We start from the raw sequence: 21,478 nt of genomic DNA on the forward strand, positions 1-21,478 counted from the left end.
ACATTTCTTATTTTGTATTTATATATTTTTTTAATTAACCCAGTGGCGTGGAAAGTGCTGGACTGTATGTTCTGCTGATTTAAATTTGGGGAGAAAGTGCTGCTGTAAATATTCCGGTGATTGAGCTGTGTTTTTGTCGAAAGTGCCGCTGTGAATGTTCCGCTGAGTGAATGATGGCGTGCCTGCTGGAGGCCCCTTTACGCATCAGCGTGTTATCCGTGAGTCTCTTTGATTATACCAATTAAAACCTCACGTTTTCACTTCAGGATCACTCAGATGTACACTAGACACATTAGATAGACTTTAGCGAGTGATCTTAAATTAAACGATGTGTTTTTTTGTAACTGCTTGTGTGTTTATGTGGCTAACAGCAGATCTGGATGTGCTCAGAGCTGTCAAATCAAAGTTATATTTAGTTTACAGTCTATATTTAGATCTGGGGCTCCAAAAACAAAAACAAACCTGCTTTATATTCTCGGGTTTAGTGGTTAAATGATGATCTGATGGGCAAATGTGGTGGTAACGCCCCCCTTTTGACAGCCCTGTAGTTCTGTATGTTTTGACACATGTTGATCTTCCCTCATCGTGGTGGTACCCAAGCACAGTATTAGATGTTAATACACTGGTGATGTGAAGGATAGCATGTTACTGAGTCTCATCTGCCCCGGTATTTACATTGATATGTGAATGGTAATGTGCCCCTCTGATCTAATCAAACCAGTAGTGTGATATTGTTAAAGCTGTAACCCTTTGTTATATTATAAAGTTAACTGTTAATGTATGAACACTGTTTCTGTTTAGAATTTAAATTTGATCATCAAATGTATTGCATTCATTCATGTTTTTCACCTGTGGTCTCAGAGACCCCAAACAAAAGTATTTTTTAAAGTTTTCTTTATCATTATGAGACGTAAAAGGGGCTTGAGGTCTTTCAGACCCCAAACTGAACATGAGGACTAAGGATTTAAAGATGTTTAAAAATATCTAAATTATAATTTCTCATACAAATCTCATGTCCCTTTTAATATGTATGTGATTGTAGCTGTGCTTCTCTACAAGCTTGTATCTGTTAGTATATTAAAGGCACCATATGTACAATGTTTGGATTAAGAACCACTAGAACAATGTAATATATTTTGTTGTGTACTTACATTATCCCAGATGTCCAACAATGTTTAAATCCTAGCTATTTTAACCAGTGTCATTGCGTCGCCTGTCAATGTCGTCATAGTTTACTGCAAAGTGCAACAAGTAGAGGGACGTTATAACAACTTTCAACATACTCAAACATATTTAAGTGTGATTGTTTTGACCAAGTTTCATAAAGTGACTCGTATGAGTAGTAATTCAGCACTTGCGGGTTTCATTTAGAATAAAAAAAAATCATTAGATTTTAAGAGATCAAAAAGTAACTGTAACAAAACTCAAGTTAAGGGAAGAAGGAGGCGAACTGGCAAATGTTTACGTGTGTTGCGCAGGTGTATCTCATTAGCATTCGCTCCCACGTTCCGCTCCCACGGCTCTCGGCTGCGCCCTGCTTCCTGTCACAGTAACGTTAATAAATACATTAGCTCATCCATTAATATGATTTCTGCCTAAGATTTCTTTCCATCGGCTGTGGAGGTGAAGACGACAACTCCCATGATTATATGCTCATTCACGGCGTCATCTTTGTTATTGTTTTGAATAAGTGACCTCTAGCTGTGAAACTTACATACTGTGCCTTTAACTTTCCTGCATCATAGTGAGAATCACCAATGAAACAAGACGAGTTTAGCACTGCAGATCTTATTTCGGTAAATGTCTAATAAATGAATTATTTGAGATTTGCCACTTTATTTGTTTATTAAAGGGTTACTTCAGCGATTTAGCATTAAGCTTTGTGTCAGTAGAAACCAGGTAGTATATTCGAATTATGGTACTTTCCCCCCTCATGTCCCCCTGAGACGAGAGAATTATGCATTTTATTTCTGGAAAAAAAAACCCTCAGATGACGCAAATATCGTCATTTTGCGTCATCGGAGGATTTTTTGGCCAGAGGCTAGAGACTACAGCCAGTAGAAGGAGCTGTCCCGCATGTTATCAACCCGCCCACAGGGGAGGCATCTCACTCACAGAATGTAAATGCGCACGGCTGCTCAGCTCGGGCATTCATAACGGGGCGGTGCGGAGCAAAGTGAGTGTTTCAACTTTTCAATGAATTCCTATGAAAGTTAAGCTTCCATAGGCATGATCATTCACGCGCCGAGAATGACTGCCGCGCTTACCTCAGCTCTTCACTCTCGTGAGGAATGAAATCTGACTCCTGCTGCGTCTGTGCCGTGATTTTCGTTCGGCTCACTCACACTTTATTGAAAAGACACGTTCAGTTTTTAATTGTAGTGTCTGTTCTCTAACTGAACGAAATGATTTTATTACTATGAATATCAAAACAACGGTGGGGAGGTGTCATGGTGGGAAAGTGTAACCAGTAGCCGTGGCTTTGGGAGTGGCCTCGTAGGGCAGCGAAGCAAGTGCATTCTGGGAGTTGTTGTCTTTCATCCACATGAGACAAAAATAAATTTTCTGTCTTTTCTCAGTCTAGAAGGCAAAAATAATTTCACATTTCTACTACATAAATGACCCAGTTTAAATACACATTCATCTTCCCAGCGCTGAAGTGCCCCTTTAAGTAATGACCTCTAGAATGACAGCTACATAATTAGGACGGGATCTCAAATCATTTGAAATTCATTTGTTTTGGAACAGGTTATAAACAGTGAATCACTTTATTATGCTGCAGGTCAGTTTAGCCAATTACATTTTTTAAGTTGTCAGAAATATTGGTTAACCTATGATGTCTTTCTTGAAAATGTTCCTGACTTTTTACGGTCATAAAAATCCCTTCAAAATATCAACACTCTGATGTGTTGTGAAATGTGTGTACAACATTTATATTAAGATTATGATCTTTGCAGGTCATTTTGACCTGCATATTTAATTGTTCGAGGCCGCTGTGCAAACCATATATATATACCTATTACCCTCTGAGGGTATTTACATTTGGCACTGCATTGAAGTCATACAGTACATATTTATAATTTCATGCATTTTCATTTTGCTTTAAATCTAACCCATTATCTTGGCGTTGTTAGTGACATGCTCTACTGTTTGAGCTTCAGGAAAGCATGTAATGTCTGAGAAATATTAATGTTCAATATTTTCTGTGTAATTTTTTTTGTATTGAATCCAATTCGGGTCAAATTGACATTCTCCATAAAAAACGTTTTCCGATTTTGAACATAATACAGTGGTTGAATTCAATGTGAAATTCTGTGTATCTGATGTTTTGAAGCGTGAAGTGACATTTATAGCAGTGCAAGCTGATTGCATAGATTCTTTGGTGTGTTTGGGGTGACCATCATTCCCACAGAGCATCATTCCCACTTTTCTCTGGCCTGAAATTGCCGTCTCTACACGAGAGAGCTGTGGTGTGTGAAGAGGCGGCAAGCAGGTCTCTGCTCTCCTTCTAGAGACTTCCACCAACAGCCGGTGACTGTAAGGATAAACAGACTGAAGTATTGTGACCCTGTGAGCCGGAGAGGTGGCTATGGGGCGAGAATGAGGGTGTTGTGATGCCTCAGACGGGATAAGTTTGCTGAATCATCTTTGTGCTGTCATTTTTCACTATGCAGGAAGTCACAGCCACGAGTCGCCACTATGTTGACCGGCTTTTCGACCCTGACCCACAGAACGTGCTGCAGGGAGTCATGTGAGTAAACAACCATATGTCCTTCCTGTGCGCGAGCAATCTGCTCTGTTACACTTCACCATACTCACTTTTCTGAGTGCTAAAGATGAGGCTGTCCCCATAGGAGGTTGTTTTTAGTCCTTAGAGAGCAAAAGTTTTTTGGGTTGTTTCATGTAAGACGTTGGGAAGTGCGTGTTTATGTGAGTGCGTCTGGGTAGCTGCAGCTCGGGTCTCTTCATCTTTATTTTTAACTCAAGCTCTGGTTACTGTTAGGTTGATGTTTCTCAACTGCCATCGCCGTACTCAACACAAATCCTCCATCAGAGCAAACATCAACCAAGACACTGATTCTTATAGAGTTATTACATTAATGCTGCTGAACTTTATGAATGTACAGAGATGCACTACTACTACTAATAATTCTCTTGGAGCAATGACTTTCCCAGTTGGAGATGTGTCAATTAAAGAATTAAGGCAGATTTAAGATAGAAGAATTAAAATGATTAATGTTGTGTTCAAATCCTCCTGGGGAGTTCCTATTTACGAATTTCAAAGATTATATTTACAACATAATGTGCATTCAATAGATTTTTTATCTGAAGAAAATAGTTTTGCTGATTATTTTAGTATTATTTACATACTATTATAGTATTATATTATAGCTTTTATTTTTATATTTTCAATTTCAATTTTCGTTTACATTTTAGTCATTTTGTTATATGCTTTTGTCATGGTTATGACAAGTTATAATACGTTTTTTATTACTCTAGCTTTCATTTATTTTTATTTCAGTTTATTAATTAAAGTTGCCTTGGAAACCAACTGAAATAAGTTTTTCATCTAATATTATATTTCAGCTTCATTTCAATTAACGAAAATGATTTTTAAGTTTTAGTTTTAGTTAACAAAGGAACAATATGGTTTAATTTGTTAACATTAGTTAATGTATTAACTAGCATGAACTAACCATGAGCAATGCATTTGTTACTCTTTTGTTTGTTAATCTTTGTTAACCTAAAAAAAATCCAGCTGTTCATTATTTGTTCTTGTTACTTTACAGTGCATTAACTAATGTTAACAAATACAACTTTTGCTTTTAATAATGTATTAGTAAATGTTGAAACAATGATTAATAAATGCTGTAAAAGAGCAGTTCATTATTAGTTCATGTTAACTAATGATACCTTATTGTAAAGTGTTACCATTAGCAATAATAAAATTGCAATTTCACATTTGTTTCTCCCTTTTTCATTTCCTGACAAAAGCAGGAAGCTATTTAGTGATAATGCAACAAAATAAAGAGCAAATTATGCACATTAGGTTTGTAGTTGGTGCTTTTGTATCTATTATGGCATTATGGTGCCATTCATGTGCACTCAACCTGACTTCAACACTGCATACATTTACTTTGACTGCGGTTACAATTGTAAAAAGTTCTGTTGATGAAGACTAGCACTAATCCTTGCCAAAAATGCACTAATTTTATCAGTTTTTTTTCTATTAAGGAGCAGGCTTGTGTGATCAATCCTCCCATCATTCTTGGTGACAGAATGATATTGATAAAATGCATCGATAATGTGCATATCATTGCCATCCATTTTAGTGCAAAAACAAATATGAAATTTCACTTCATCTCAATTTTTATTCAGACCAGAAATGCGTTGTGTCACAATTACATTGCCCATACTAAGTTGAAACGTCACTGGAGAACTTGTGAATATGAATGTGTCTACATTACCTGTACATGCTGTAAGTGAGCTGAAGGAGACATGAGATCTATGCTGAGAAGGTGTTACTGTTTGCTCTATCATTATCAGCCTCTGTAATCCTCAGATCATTCAAATACACGCTAACTGTATATGGGCATCATGTCCAACAAAGACGTCAGTGTCCTCTACTGCAACATAATATGTTAAGCAACATACTTCTGATTCTTGTGTAATTATTATACATGCAGTTTCCATAGTAATTGAAATAAATTATAAAAATATTTGTCTCACAGCGAAACTATTTAAGTGAACTGCAAAAAGGCGATTCTTGTTTTAAAAAAAAACAATGAGCACTAAAATATCCATTTTATTTATACACTACCGTTGAGTAGTTTGGGGTCTGTAAGATTTTTTAATTTAATGAAAGAAGTTTCTAATTCTCTTCCAAAGCTGCAAATGTGTAGCCTAGAAATCTAGACGCACCCTAGCGACAGCAAATCTAATTCGCTGCCAGGGTTGTCTAGCAACTGTCCGTTGGCTTGGGAGCTGGAAAAACCAAACTCTGGTCAGGCCAATCACATCGTGTATAGAGTCGGTGGGCAGGCTTAACATAATGACGGCAGGGTTGCGGCAGTTCCACATGCTACTTGTAAACAAAGAAGCTGGCTAACGGCTGTCTTTCGAATCGTTTTTGGCCTTTGCGGAAAGAACAAAGAACGGCATTGAAGTCATTCTTAAGAAAGGAAGATGTGTTCTGAGTTTTGCTAACCGGATACGGCGACAATTTACTCTATCAACTTGCTCCGCTTCACCTTCTGCGTTGCTCTGGTTGGTTGTAGCACTATCCTATTGCGTGGAGAGGGAATTTGAAAGACAACCGTTTATCCCGCCCCTCGGATTGAGCCCTGCCAACGGCGTGTTCCCAGACCCAACATCTTGATGTGGGTCTGGCTTGTCAGGCTAGCAAATTTGATCAAAATCAGCAATTTGTGTTTTTACAATTTAAATAACTATTTTCTATAAAAAACATATCTTATTATTATCAATTTCGAAAACCGTTGCTTAATGTTTTCGTGGAAACCATGATATATTTTTTAACAGCATTTTTTTTGTAAATGTAACTTTACTGTCACTTTTGATCAATTTAATCTATCCTTGCAGAATAAAAGTATTAATTTCTTTAAAAAAATCTTATTCACCCTAAACTTTTGAACAGTAGTATATATATATTTTCAACTAAAAGTTTGGTGTCAGCACCCCCAATGCAGCATTTATTCCCTAACTTGTGGTTCATTTGAGCAACAGCACCCTCAAACTATTGAGAAATAGTTTTCTGATTAGTCAGTTTTTTTGTTATGCCAGATCAAAAGTATGTGTGTTGTGCATTTCTGTATTGACAGTGACATGAAGAATGCTGTCATTGGAAACAACAAACAGAAGGCCAATCTGATTGTGCTGGGAGCCGTGCCAAGGTAGGTCTGCTCACTTCAACTTTTCTACCAATAGCACTACCTTTTTGACACGTCCAATGAAATCGAAGCTTCATATCTAATTTATCCATTTACTCCAGATATAGCTGAAAATTACAGTGTGGTCCAAAAGTCTGAGGTTATATTCAAAATCTGAGGTTAAAGTCTTGTGTAAACCTGTAAATAAAGTTTTATGATTTTGAGACATTTCAAGTCACTTTTTTTTTCAAAGTAATTCTTTTTTATGGACTATTGCATTATTTATTATAAATGATTTATCTGTGCACATATTATTTCATTATTATTTTATCCAATGATGTGCATGGATGATTTTTTTAAAATAATAAATACGGCAATATTCCATAAACACAAATTGTCAATGTTGATTTGGTGACTAAGATGATGATTTTTTTTACTTCTGATGTTTTATATGCTAATCGCTGATTTTAATAGTGTTGATGATGATGATGATGATGATGATGATGACAATGAATTTGTGTGTGTGTGTAGACTCCTGTACCTTCTCCAGCAGAGCTCCTCCAGTCTGGAGCTGAGGACTGAATGTGCGGTCGTGTTGGGCAGTCTGGCCATGGGCACAGAGAACAACATCAAGTCCCTGGTGGACTGTCACATCATCCCAGCCCTGCTGCAAGGTTCTTGCTCTTTCACCCCTCTCTATTTTTCTCTCTTCAAATCAATGCTGATTTCTGCCATTATATTTTTATTTGAAAAGTGCTCAAGTGTTTTTGTTTCTGTAGGTCTCTTGTGTTCTGATCTAATCTTCATTGAGGCATGTCTGCGCTGCTTAAGAACCGTTTTCATCAGTCCAGTCACACCAGTGCAGCTGCTCTACACAGTAAGACATCTCACTCACATGTGCCCCGTTCTGAAATGACATATGCACATGCATAAACAAAAGTGAACATGTTTTTATTTGGATCAGGACCCTACTGTGATCCCCCACCTCATGTCCTTGCTGAGTCGGTCACAGCACACGCAGGAATACATCACGCAAATCTTCGCCCACTGCTGCAAGGTAACACACACAACTCTGTGCATCACACAGTAAATATGCATTTATTCAGATTTATAAAGCAAATAGTTCTAGCTCTACATTGCCATAAACACCTGTGGCCACACGTTAAACTGTAAAGTAGTTGCAGTATTTTAGCCAAGAAGCCTAAACTGCCAAGAAAAAATCCTAAAACGTTGAATAATGTTTTCAGACTCCAGAACATCAGACGGTGTTGTTCAACCATGGTGCCATCCAGAACATCGCTCCACTGCTCATCTCTCCCTCCTATAAGGTACAGAAAGGAACAGAATGGCTTTTTATTTTTTATTGTTGGTGTAATCATAAGGGATAATCAATGGCTAGCTGTGCATTAAACAATTTTAATGCCCAACGTGGAGACAAAGAACCAACTGACGCAAAGACGAGGGTGGTTGCCTTCGCAGAGTGCATTCAAATCGTTTAATGTACAGCTAGCCTTGGATTATCCTGGTTATACCATGGTCTAGGGATGTCACAATTACCGGTGCTTCGGTACCATTTCTGTAGTACCGGTAGTACCGACTCCCGAGTATATTCGGTACCCGCAGCTGCGTTCAGTGGCTTCCGTGTTTATCTAAGCGCAGGGTTCCAGATTGTAGCCGAATATATACTAGTGTCTGTGAATATTAAACTGCAAAATACTATTTAAATATTACTCCTGCATGTTCTGCGTCTCTGTGTGAATGACGGGGCGCAGAGGCGCGGGCGGGCGCGCGTGACACTCGCTCGCTGTCTTTGTAGTCTCTGCCGTCATGTGTCACTATATGAACTAAACTAAACCGTCATATCATGAACAGACACTCAAAGCTCTTCACGGCAACCCGTCAAAATAAAAGTTTGGTTTAAAAACATTTAAATTGACAGAATATATCAGGCGACTGTTGTAGCCTACAGTAGATTTAGCTATATGTAATAATAATACGTTTCTACTAATAATACAAATGATGCCTAGATGGTTGATTATTTTTCACTTGATCTTTTTTTATAAACAATGTTTACTTTTAAACAGCATACAGCCTTTAAATGTTTGTATTATTTACTTATGATTATCATCATAAATAATAAACGTAATACATTTAATACGTTTTTTTTTTTTAAATAGTTAAATAAGATTAAAAAAAACATTTTGCTGTGGTACCGAAATTGGTACCGAGTACTGTAAAATTTTTATGGTATTGGTACCGACTACTAGAATTTTGGTACCGTGACATCCCTACCATGGTCATTGGACAGCTTTGACAAGTTAAAGGTGTCATTGATGTTTGCCGTGCTAAATTTGACTGGAAAGGTTAAATGAGGGTTATTTTTGTCAGCTACCACTTGTTAGATCTAGTATTCTGTCCTCTTTGAATCAGACACAGAGATAAAGTAGTGTGGTCTGGTAAGCTTACATTTATTTAATTGAATTATAACATTTATTTGAATGTCCTTTTCCTAGTCTATCGAGAGAGAAAGATGTGTGTAAATGACCTGCCTCTGCATCATTTCTCTACTAGCAATGAAGTTGTGAGTTAAATTGCTTCAAAAACAGTGACATTACAACCTTTTTGCTGAGTAATATAATGTAATGATTCAGTAGAGAACTTAATTTATTAATAAAAGTCGTGGGACAGTGTTGACAACACGTTTATGTGCTCCTGTTTCTGTACGCGTGCAGTGCAATCTCAGATCTCTGTGTGTGCTTTAATGAAAGCAGCACATTAATTACAGAATGTTGATTAACTGACTTGGAACTACCTGTGTATTAAGCGGTTTTATTGCACAGCTTCCACCATCAGAATCAAATATTCAGACAGATAATGGTATGATGATTAATAATGTTTTAATCTCTCCGCAGGTACGGATGCAGGCGTTAAAGTGTTTCTCAGTCTTGGCCTATGAGAACGCTCAGGTCTCCATGACGCTGGTGAATGGTGAGCATGGCCCTTCTCCTCTGTCTGTCATCATTTGATCACCTCTTACTTTGTCCTCCTGGCTGTAGTGTTTTCTCATAAGAAAATACATGAAAAAGGCTGATATGACATTATTTGCTATGCTTCATTTTTTTCTTTGAATCAGATGTGATTAAGTTTGGTTCAGGGCTTCCTGTATGTTTATAGAAAAAAAAATCATAAAATCATATTCATTTGTTGCGTGTTTCTCAGTGCTTGTAGATGGTGAGCAGCTCTCTCAGGTTTTTGTTAGAATGATGCAAAGGGACAAACCCATCGAAATGCAGCTTACAGCTGCCAAATGGTGAGTAAATCTCACCCTGCAAGTTATTTGTGAGAACACACATGTAATCCCCTCAGCTTTTACACACTTGTGCTCTTTTTCTCTCAGTTTAACATACATGTGTCGAGCAGGAGCCATCAGGACAGATGACAGCTGTATTGTACTAAAGGTACCTCCAGAAAAAACACCTTTATGTGATGAATGCAGAAGTGTAACCATTGAGAGTGCATGGGAACTAGTTGTGTGTGTGTTTTCGACAGACTCTGCCGTGCCTGGTCCGAATGTGCAGTAAAGAGCGGTTACTGGAGGAGAGGGTGGAGGGGGCCGAAACACTGGCCTACCTGATGGAGCCGGACATAGAACTACAGCGGATTGCTAGCGTCACTGACCACCTAGTGTCCATGTTGGCTGATTACTTTAAATACCCAAGCTCTGTCAGCGCCATCACTGATATTAAGAGGGTAAATTCACATACACGGATACAGATAGACACGCATTTAATAAGCTTTTAAATGAGGACATACCAGAGACTTGTTTTGTTTTTTTATAAAGCTAAGTATAAAGATTCCAATAGCAGGTGTATTTAGATTTTCAGATGAAAAATATAGACTCAGTTTAACTGATCGTCTGTCTTCCTGTAGTTGGACCATGACTTGAAACATGCACATGAGCTCCGACAAGCAGCTTTTAAACTCTATGCTTCACTGGGCTCTAATGACGAGGACATCAGGAAAAAGGTGAGAATACCTGAGGGGCTTCTCGTCATGGATGCATTACCAAAATGTATTGTATTGTATTGTATAATATAATATAATAATTTCCCCATTAATTTCCCACTACAGATTACAGAGACGGAAAACATGATGGACAGGATCGTTAGCGGCCTATCAGAATCTAGTATCAAAGTACGGTTAGCAGCAGTCAGGTATGATGCACCTTTTCTCTTAATTGTTGTCTATCTAAAAAAAAATGTATGAACCAAAGCGCCATTGTACACTACTACTCATAAGTTTGGGGTCGGTAAGATTAATTTTCTATTCAAAGAATGCTGAATTTTTTTTAATCATGATTTACACACAAATATTTAGCAGCACTACTGTTTTCAACATTGATAATGATAAATAAGAAGCACCAAATGAGCATATTAGATGTTTTCTTTATATGTAAGGGGTGGGGGCTTCAAGGACAAAAGGGGCTTTCGCACTAGGTAGTTCTAGGAACTTAGTTGTAGGAACTAACAACCAGGGTGGTTCCCAGAGAACTTAAAGTTCCCCTAGGGTCATTTTCTTGGTTGCATTCGCACCCCAAGAAGGAACTCAGAAGTGACGTAGGCCGTGGTTGTTATTTTGATGGCGATGAGAACACCAGAGCCTGAGTACACAGCTCTCCCTTTCTCCGTATTCATTTTTTTATGATCTATTTAACAGTGCTGTCTAATATGTTATACAGTATATGAAAAAGTATTAGCATTTGCCGTGTGGTTGATGTTCAGTGTTATAGCTGAGCAGAAATACATACATATATGTTTCACTTGGTCCCCTCAAAGTTGCGTTAAAATTTTCTCTTTAGCGTAAAGGTTGAGAGGTCCATCTATCACTATTTTCCATGTTCGTAGAGTTAGTTTGTGGAGTAAATATATAGGCTATAATCTGTGTGTGTAGACGGCTTTTCTAAAAATGGCAGTTGCTGGTGTTTCATGTGCGTTCGGCCAATTCACTGGTAATTCTTATTGTGCTGGGTTAGTTCTAAATTAGCTAAATTAGTTCCCCCAAAAGGAGTTCCTAGAACTGAAATCGTTCCTCGTGGTGCGAACATGACAAAATCCGGGTACTTCTGGCAATAGTTCTAGGAACTATGAAAAGCCCCTTAAAAGGCTTCAAAAACACTTTAAAGCTACACTGTGTGATATTTTCCCCCATCTAGTGGTGGAAAGGTATATGACCATCCAGTGAATATTAGTTTCTGTTCCTCTCAATTCCGATTTCGTTTTAATTCCTACGGTGGCCGATTTAGTTCAAGATTAATATGGCTTCCAGTTCGACCTCGTCCACATTCGACACTGTGCCATCGAGTGTTAAAACGCGAAAGGCGAAGTTTGAATTTTTATGGGTATGTCCCTCTTTGGCTAATGTACTTTCAAGATGAAGGGGCAACATGGCGACCCGCATTCGAACCCCTTACCCGTATGTATTTTCAATGGCATATTATAAACTTACGAGAATACTTTATTACTTAAAAGAAGTAAATATACATTAATGAGCACATATATTTTTTGAAAGAACTAAGTGTTTTTAGCTAAGAATAAACTAAAAAAGTTACACAGTGTAGCCTTAAAAATTCTTACCGACCCCAAACTTTTGAACAGTTGTGTGAATGTGAAATGTGATTGTTTGAAGGGCACAACAACTGTATATATAAAGAATTCAAAGAATAAAATGAAGAGGTTTTGTTCGCTCTTTTATTTCAATGTATTTATTTTAAATTTCATCTAGATGTTTGCACAGTTTATCACGATCTGTACAACAGCTAAGGACGAGTTTCCATGATCATGCAGTATGGAAGCCACTAATGAAGGTATGATATTCAGATGTTGTTGAGTTATGACTGAATACTAATCAAACCCTAACTGAATGCACATTTGTTTTTGAGCGTAGTTATTACAGAACGCACCAGACGAGGTGCTGGTCATGGCCTCTTCAACACTATGCAACCTGCTGCTGGAGTTTTCACCCAGCAAAGAGGTAAAGTACACACACTGTGTTGGGCTAAGCATTTATTAGCATTGCTTGCTAAAGATTTCAAAAACAACAGCAACCATATCGAATAGGTCTAAAAAAAAAAAAAGGATGGTTTTTTGGATCCAAAATAGGTCATTTGTGTGATTTTTGTAGGTGTGATGTTTTTTTTTTTGTTTTTTTTAAATTGAGGGTGGTTTGGATCACTTTTAAAATGCGATTGACAATGCAACACGGGCAAACTATCTTCCTAAATTTGTAAAGGACCCTTTTCACATTCTGGGATTACGTGTTTCCAGAGTTATCAGCATCGCAAATCTAGTAAAGTTCTTCATATTTTATTTCCATATACATTTATAACACTGTATAATTTGTATTACATTGGCAGTAAAATACAACAAAACAGACTGCTGCGAGAGTGTTTCTAATACAAGGGAGTGATGGAAATTTGACTATGGAAATCTTTCTCTCTTCTGACCCTCTTTTAGAAAGTCATGGAAACGCTATCATGGATTTTTTTATTTATTTTGCTATTGGAGCAAATGGGAATACAAAAATTATATTTGCTGTCATCTCTCGTTCACCGCTATAGAAGTTTACCCAACTATGATGACTTCCGCTTCTGAGAACCCAGGAAATGGGTCCATGAGAATTATTTATAAATCTGTTGTCAAAAAAAGAAGCTTTAAGATCTCTTTGCGGTTTTTCACCACAATAAAAGTTACATGATTTAATGCTTGAAGGCAAACAAATTAAGACAACCATGAGTATTTTAATTTGACTGGTTTTCTGTGAGTATTTATTATTATTATTAAAATGCTATTTTTTTTACAGTACAATAATGTTATTACTAAAGTAATATATTTCTTTATTGGTTCGTTTCTTTTTATAATTTAATTAAAGAAAAAATATTCTAGCCACTCACCAGTCACATTTTCTCTGCATTTAAGATAATTATTATTATCAGCAGAAAGTAGAAAAAACATTGTTGCTAATACTATTTGGTTTCTTTGTCATAATTTAAAGCTTTTTTTTCTTTCAATAAATGGAATGAGAAGGTTATGCAAGGTGCTACTGAGTTTTGAGTGTGACTGTGGATGTGTTTGTTCACAGCCTATCTTAGAGTCTGGGGTTATTGAGTTACTATGCAGCCTGACACAAAGTGACAGTCCAGCTCTGAGGGTCAACGGCATCTGGGCTCTCATGGTAAGACCAGCTGACTTTGGTCCTCACCAAAGCTTCAGTATGAGAACACTCAATGTCATCAGAAACTGTAATGTGTGTTTGTGCAGAACATGGCCTTCCAGGCAGATCAGAAAGTGAAGGTGGAGATAGTTCGAGTTCTGGGCACAGAACAGCTCTTTAGACTCCTGTCTGATCCTGATGCCAATGTGCTCATGAAAACATTGGGGCTGCTTCGAAACCTGCTCTCCACCCGGCCGGTAACACTCATATACAGTATATAAATATGCATACTTGGTCTGTTATATTTCCTTAGGATCTAACAAGATTATGGGCTTTCTGTAGCACTCACACTAATTGTCTTTCCCTGTCTTTGGTAGCACATAGACCAGATCATGAGCTCACATGGGAAGCAGATAATGCAAGCAGTCACGCTTATCCTGGAGGGAGAACACAGCATAGAGGTCAAAGAGCAGGTGAGCTACACAAACACGCTAAAGCTGGGTGCACGGTGTACAATTTATAATAATACGACTATTGCTCAGTTGTCAATAAGATACATTAAAAACGTGCAAACGCAAGAAGATTCGTCCGGAGTTTTACTACATCAATTCGTGACACGTTCAGTGAGGTGAGCTGCATTTATATGCGTAATAAATGGTGGCTAGCAAACAAAAACATCTCTAGTGTTAGTTTTTTTCCCAGTTTCCTTTTCAAAAGAAGCAAATGATCAAAATTAAGATGGTGTGTGTGTGTGGAGCAAGTAGTGGTTTGTTGTCTTACTATTGTGTCGTCAGGTTTGGTGCTCCTTTTGAATTTTGATTTGATGGTTGTTGTAGGAGAAGTCACACTACAGGACTGTCCCCCGTCGGAGGTTACATTTGATTGAAATGTTCATTAATCACCTGTCGGTGAAGTAACAATCAAAGAATTCAGATTTTGGCTTAGGATCTGAGGAATCTTTTAGGTTTCATGGCTAAAATCGTACAGTGTGAACCCATCTTAAAATGAGAGCGATTAGACACTGAGATGACAGTGTTCTCACTGGGTCTTACAGAATCAGACTAGTAAGTCTTCTCAAGCAAGTATTGTCTTTCAAGGAACACTCCACTTTTTTAAAAAAAATAGGCTCATTTTCCAACTCCCCTAGAGTTAAACAGTTGAGTTTTACCGTTTTTGAATCCATTCAGCTGATCTCTGTATCTGGCGGTAGCACTATTAGCATAGCTTAGCATAGATCATTGAATCTGATTAGACCTTTAGCATCTCGCTCAAAAATGACCAAAGACTTTCAATATTTTTCCTATTTAAAACTTGACTCTTCTGTAGTTACATCGTGTACTAAGACCAAGCCTGCAGCGCTCCTGTCAGAAATTGAAGCTTCCGCGCCTCGATCGCCCCCCGGTGGCTGGTCCCAGTATAGCTCCTAAACCCCACCCCTCCATGTATTTGAATGGACGCGAGACACACTAAACAATTCAATTACACTTCAAATAATTGTTTCCTAAAGATGGTTTCTGTCATTTTAGGCAGTTTTTATTACGATAATTTCATTTCAAGTGTTAGTTTTTTAAATAAGTTTAGTTTTAGTGAGTTATTTGATGCTATAAAAACGGGGGGTGTGACGTCATGATTGACAGCTGAGATTGACGGCTTCTCTGAGTGAAGTTGTCACTGAGCACTAACTGACTTTTTTTCGGGATTTTTGGGAGGAGATTGGAGCTTTAGCTTTAATTTCTACATTTCCATAACTGTTTATTTCACACCAACATAATTAATTGTTCTGCATCTGCGGTCCCAAGATGTCAGCGCCGTGAGCGGGCCTATGAAAGCTTCAACTATGGTCAGCGGAAGTCAATGAAGTCGCGTCGTCCATATTTTTTTACGGTCTATGACTAAGACCAACAGAAAAAGAAAAGTTGGAATTTTTTACTAATATGGCTAGGAACTATTCTCTCATTCCTGCTTAATAATCAAGGAACTGTGCTGACGTACCATGAGTGCAGTGGCGCCTGAAAATAGGTTACCTTTCATCAACATAACCAACGTGACAACCTGCTTGCACAGGGAGCGTAAAAAACAGTAAAACTCAACTGTTTACCTCTAATGTACTTGGAAAATGAGCCTATTTTCCAAAAAAGTGGTGTGTTCCTTTCAGGCATTGTTAAAGGAATGTTCCTGGTTGTATACAAGTTGAAGGCACAGTATGTAAGTTTCGCCGCTAGAGGTCACTTATTCAAGCGTGGAATCATGGGAGTTGTCGTCTTCACCTCCACAGCCGATGGAAAGCAATCTGACGGCACTCAGGCAGAAATCATGTTCATAGGTGAACTAATGTATTAAAGTATTATTAACGTTACTGTGTTATGAAGCTGGTCGGGGCCGAGTGCCTGGGACATTTTATGTTGCTTCATGCTAATAAAACAGCCACAGGAGCTGAATTACTACTCATACAGGTCAATTTATCTGACAAATTAAAATTGTGGGGTAACGCAGCATTGTTTTACTTGGTCAAAACAATCATACTAAAATACATTTGAGTGTGTTGAAAGTAAGGTTACTCTGTGCGTTCACTCTGTGGCTGGTATGAGACATTTGTTGCCCATTGCAGTAAGCTAGATCGATATTAGCATATCATATTAATAAAAGCTTCATGACTTGTGTTGCTAAATATCATACAGTTAATTAAAAAATGTATTGTATGGTGGAGAAAATGCTGTGTTTCTGTTACTACAAATAAAGCTCTTTCTGACATCATTGATAGGCGACGCAATGACACAGGCAGTTACACTGGTTAAAATAGCAGATTTCTCTGGATTTAAGCATTGTTGGAAACATTTGGGATAATGCAAGTACACAAGTCAACAAAATATATTGAAAAAAAATTCTAGTGGGTTTTGGATCTAAAAAAAATCTTACATATTGTGCCTTTTTTTAGGTTTATGTTTATACAGGATGTCTGAAAAAATCCTTATTAGTCTTAAATGTAACGCTATTCATATCTTAAATTCCATAGAAACAGTCTTTAGCTCTGCTGTGTTTTTGTTGTTTTGAGTGTGATTTACACGGTGGTGCATTAAAATATGTGTAAATATTCTGAAAGCATTTTACATGAATTTGAATGTTTTATTGTATGTGCAGATAAATATTGCTGTTTATTAACATATTAATATAATGTTACATATACACTACTGCTTTTATTTTGTTTTTTAATGAATACTTTTATTCATCAAGGATGCATTAAATTGATCAAAAGTAGCAGTAAAGACATTTACAATGTCACAAAAGATTTCTATTCCAAATAAATGCGGTTTATTTGAACTTTCTATTCATCAAATAATCCTGGAGAAAAAAATGTATCATGGTTTTCCCAAAAATATTAGGCAGCACAACTGTTGTCAACATTGATAAGTGTTATTGATGGAATTAATATAAAATATATATATTTTTTAAACCGGCATCACCTAACCATAATCAGTGTTCATACAGTTGAATGTTTCTTTCGTTTTCTATTTTATTTAATTCTCTTTTGTTTAGGAGCATTGCTTTTTAGATAGAGAAGTCTAAAGGTGATTTATTAAATCTCCAAAGTTGATGCTTAACAATGCCTTTGGCATCTTTTGCAGACATTGTGCATATTGGCCAACATTGCTGACGGAAGCACTGCCAAGGAACTCATTATGACCAATGACGACATGCTCCAAAAAATTAAATATTACATGGTCAGTGTATTGTCATTAGCTTAACTGGTACAGTCGTGGTCTTTGTTTTCAATACTTCTTTGTCACACTACTGTTTTTCTGCTCTCTGTAGCATTTTTTGCCTTGCCTTAGTCTCCTTGTACTGTTGTTTGTTTCCCCCTTGTCACTGTCTTTTGTTCCTGCCCCTTCTTTTCTTTCTCCTACTGAATGATTATTTTGCTTCTCTTCTCTATGATTCAGGGTCACTCCAACGTGAAACTGCAGCTGGCTGCCACCTTCTGCATCTCTAACCTTATCTGGAATGAGGAGGATGGTGAGGAGCTCATGACGCGTGGGTTTGTGGAGGTGTAGAAGGATCAGATATGAGCACGAGTTTTGTCATTGAATTTGGACGGTTGGACAGTATAACTGTTGTGCTCTCAGTTTGTCTGAATTTGCGGTATAAATAACATGCAATTAGGGCTGTCAATGAATTAAAATATTATTCACGATTCATTTTTGGGGGGTTTAAAACATTATTTAATGTCATATTTTTAAATTTGCATCTAAATACACTATATTGCCAAAAGTACTGGGACACCCCTCCAAATCATTGAATTCTGGTGTTCCAATCACTTCCATGGCCACAGGTGTATAAAATCAAGCACCTAGGCATGCAGACGTTTCTACAAACATTTGTGAAAGAATGCGTCGCTCTCAGTGAATTCTAGCGTGGTACTGTGATAGGTTGCAACCTGTGCAGTAAGTCCAATTGTGAAATTTCCTCACTACTAAATATTCCACGGTCAACTGTTAGTCCTATTATAATAAAGTGGAAGCAATTGGGAACAAAAGCAACTCAGCCACGAAGTGGTAGGCCACGTAAAATCACAGAGCGGGGTCAGCGCATGCTCAGGCGCACAGTGCGCAGAAGTAGACAACTTTCTGCAATAGAGTCAATAGTTACAGACCTCCAAACTTCATGTGGCCTTCAGATTAGCTCAAGTGCGTAGAGAGCTTCATGGAATGGGTTTCCATGGCCGAGCAGCTCCATCCAAGCCTTACATCACCAAGTGCAATGCAAAGCATCGGATGCAGTGGTGTAAAGCACACCACCACTGGACTCTAGAGACTCACTGGAGTGTAGATGTGTTCTCTGGAGTGATGAATCACGCTTCTCTGTCTGGCAATCTGAAAGACGAGTCTGGGTTTGGCGGTTGCCAGGAGAACGGTACTTGCCGGACTGCATTGTGCCATGTGTAAAGTTTGGTGGAGGGGGGGTTATGGTGTGGGGTTATTTTTCAGGGGTTCGGTCCAGTGAAAGGAACTCTTAATGCTTCAGCATACCAAGACATTTTGGACAATTTCATACTCATTCAATTTAATTTAAGTTTATGTGCATGTAAAGGCAGACGTCCCAAAACTTTTGCAATATATGTTTTCAAATTGCACATTCAATGTTAATGCATTCAATCCCCTAAAGATAGAAATAACAATAAAATGAAACAATATTATTGTTATTAGCTATTGTTAAAGGGATAGTTCACCCAAAAAATGAAAATTCTGTCACCATTTACTCACCAGCAGCCCCCCATTGACTACCATAGTAGGGGGGAAAAATACTATGGTAGTCAATGGCTGCCGAGATCTGCTTGGTTACAAACATTCTTACAAATATCTTCTGTTGTGTTCAGCAGAAAAATAAATGTATACAGGTTTGGAACAACTCGAGGAAGAGTATATGGTGACAGAACAAAAATTTTTGGGTGAACTATCCCTTTAATATTAGTGTTATTTAAATGACAATGACAAGAGATTTATAAAATAATAACATCTTAACGTTAACTTTGTCCTAAATATTTCCTGTTTGGAGGTATTTGTTATTATTATTCCCCTAAACAATTTGTTCAGGCGTCCAAACCTTTTTAAGCGAATGACAACAGTGCAGCATCGGAAATAAATGTGACGATTTACTTCCGATATCTGATGGTGTGACCTTGAGATAAATAAATAGTATTCTTTGTGTATTGTCAACAATACAAGTTTCTGTTTTTCCTCTTCCTCCAGGCTCACAAGAGAGACAAGACAAGCTAAGAGAGATGGGCTTTGTTGATATCTTACACAAACTCACCCAGGCGTCAGATCCCAACCTCTGTGACAGGTGATGGACAGACTGGCATTCATCTGCTGTATGGTTTGTTGCCACAGTAATGAAGTGACAGTTCACATCTCCCTTTTTCTCTCAGGGCAAAAACGGCGATGCAGCAGTATCTGGCATGACCTCGAAGGAAGGCGAGCTACGGCCTCACTAACAATCTCTAGGAGGATCACATCTCCTGTGTTTTTGTTTTAGATTCAAGATTTTTCTTTTTTTTTTTTTTTTGCTCTTCCTTTTTGTTTTGTTGCACAAGACACCTTTTGTTGTGGAGACCCCGAACAGCTTCGTAAATCAGAGACACAGTTGCCTGGGGGCCACAGCACATTTTGGGCTTTCAGCTACGTTGGCTTATGGTTTCTGCTGAACTCTTGGAACTATTTTTTGTTTGTTTGTTTTTGGACTTAATGTGAAGGAAAAAGTTCCTCAAAGTGTGTTGCAGCGCCACCTAGTGGATTGAGGCGTTGATGCTTTGGACTCCCTTTGGAGAAAGCTGAATGACCTCTCAGTGCTACGCTTCTAGGATCTTAGTCTCCTCATTTTGGTTTGCTGATTTACTATTGATGATATTATAACAATTATTATTATTATTATTTTAATTGGGACTTTGACACAAAGTTTAAAAAGACTGCTTGTTTTTGTTCTTTTTTTTTGTGGATACATACCTCGTAAATATATATAAATATAAATATATAAATATATTTTTTGGATTTTTAATTTACCCTTTCAGGTTGTTTTTTCCCTTTGTATTTTCCTCTCTGTAATATAGGCTAATGTGGGTATATCTGGAGAGGCAGCATGTTGGGTCATATACCGAGACATTTCGTAGAAACCATCCAACCCCAAAGAGAAGGTGAAACTTTGTTTGATCTTTCCACAGATTCTTCGTTTGCTCATTTTCACTCCCTTTACGCAAATCAGTCGTCTCATAACTCCCTCTTTTTGAAGCTCTCTAGTGAATGTTTCCACTCAAATATATGCAGGCCTCTGCCATGGAGCAGCCCACTGGTTTGTGTGTTTTTTCCGGGGTCGGGAAGGGCTTTTTAGCACAGAAGATGAGGACTAGCAGTTATCACATGCTTCAGAAATGTGGGACCTTGGTGCTCATATGGGAAAACACAGTTTGGAACCTGACTGCGACCCTTGTTTTCTAAAAAAACCCTAGAAAAATAGTCATATCTACTTTTCCAGCCTAAAAAATGTAGGAGAAAACTCAAAAATAAAAATAACTTCAAATAACAAACCAAAGTCATTCTTTGGTTGATTTGAAATCACTTTCTTATATTAGTACTCAACTATTTAAAGATAAAAATTCAATTTCTGTCATTAAGTACTCACCCTCATGTTGTTCCAAACCCATAAGACGGTTCGTTCATCTTCTGAACACAAATGAAGATATTTTTGATGAAATCTGAGAGCTCTCCGACTCCCTCGTAGACTGCAAACGAAATCGTTAAAATAGTCCTATTTTAATTTTTTTGAAAATAGGCTCATTTTCCAACTCCCCTAGAGTTAAACAGTTGAGTTTTACCGTTTTCTAATCCATTCAG

The 21,478-nt window shown here is 37.7% G+C and overlaps 1 protein-coding gene across 6 annotated transcripts; it reads left to right on the plus strand.

Annotated features, from left to right (window-relative positions):
- Positions 1-118: 118 nt before the first annotated feature.
- armc8 (armadillo repeat containing 8) lies at positions 119-20,608 on the plus strand. 6 transcript variants are annotated; one of them, XM_079821619.1, is made up of 23 exons: positions 162-218; positions 3,413-3,537; positions 3,675-3,751; positions 6,840-6,911; positions 7,419-7,561; positions 7,667-7,764; positions 7,852-7,944; positions 8,135-8,215; positions 9,800-9,875; positions 10,107-10,197; positions 10,285-10,345; positions 10,437-10,637; positions 10,818-10,913; positions 11,019-11,101; positions 12,669-12,750; positions 12,831-12,917; positions 14,025-14,117; positions 14,204-14,353; positions 14,474-14,569; positions 17,720-17,815; positions 18,035-18,125; positions 19,841-19,934; positions 20,020-20,188. In XM_079821619.1, the coding sequence occupies exons 4-23, from the start codon at positions 6,844-6,846 to the stop codon at positions 20,051-20,053; spliced, it is 1,914 nt and encodes a 637-aa protein (XP_079677745.1). In that variant the 5' UTR covers positions 162-218; positions 3,413-3,537; positions 3,675-3,751; positions 6,840-6,843; the 3' UTR covers positions 20,054-20,188. The 6 variants fall into 6 exon arrangements, with proteins under 6 accessions (XP_079677742.1, XP_079677743.1, XP_079677745.1 ...); XM_079821616.1 differs by lacking the exon at positions 3,413-3,537 and having other exon boundaries at positions 119-218; XM_079821617.1 differs by lacking the exon at positions 3,413-3,537 and having other exon boundaries at positions 157-218; positions 18,035-18,107; positions 20,020-20,608.
- The last annotated feature ends 870 nt before the right edge of the window (positions 20,609-21,478 follow it).

Source organism: Gobio gobio (genome assembly GCF_949357685.1).
Source record: "Gobio gobio genome assembly, chromosome: 7".
Taxonomy (NCBI): Eukaryota; Metazoa; Chordata; class Actinopteri; order Cypriniformes; family Gobionidae; genus Gobio; species Gobio gobio.

Coding starts and splice junctions, on each gene's coding strand:
- armc8 (XM_079821616.1), top strand. CDS start 171: ATGATGGCGTGCCTGCTGGAGGCCCCTTTACGCATCAGCGTGTTATCC. Junction 10,346..10,436: donor ACAGCTGTATTGTACTAAAG/GTACCTCCAGAA, acceptor TGTTTTCGACAG/ACTCTGCCGTGCCTGGTCCG. Junction 12,918..14,024: donor AGTTTTCACCCAGCAAAGAG/GTAAAGTACACA, acceptor GTTTGTTCACAG/CCTATCTTAGAGTCTGGGGT.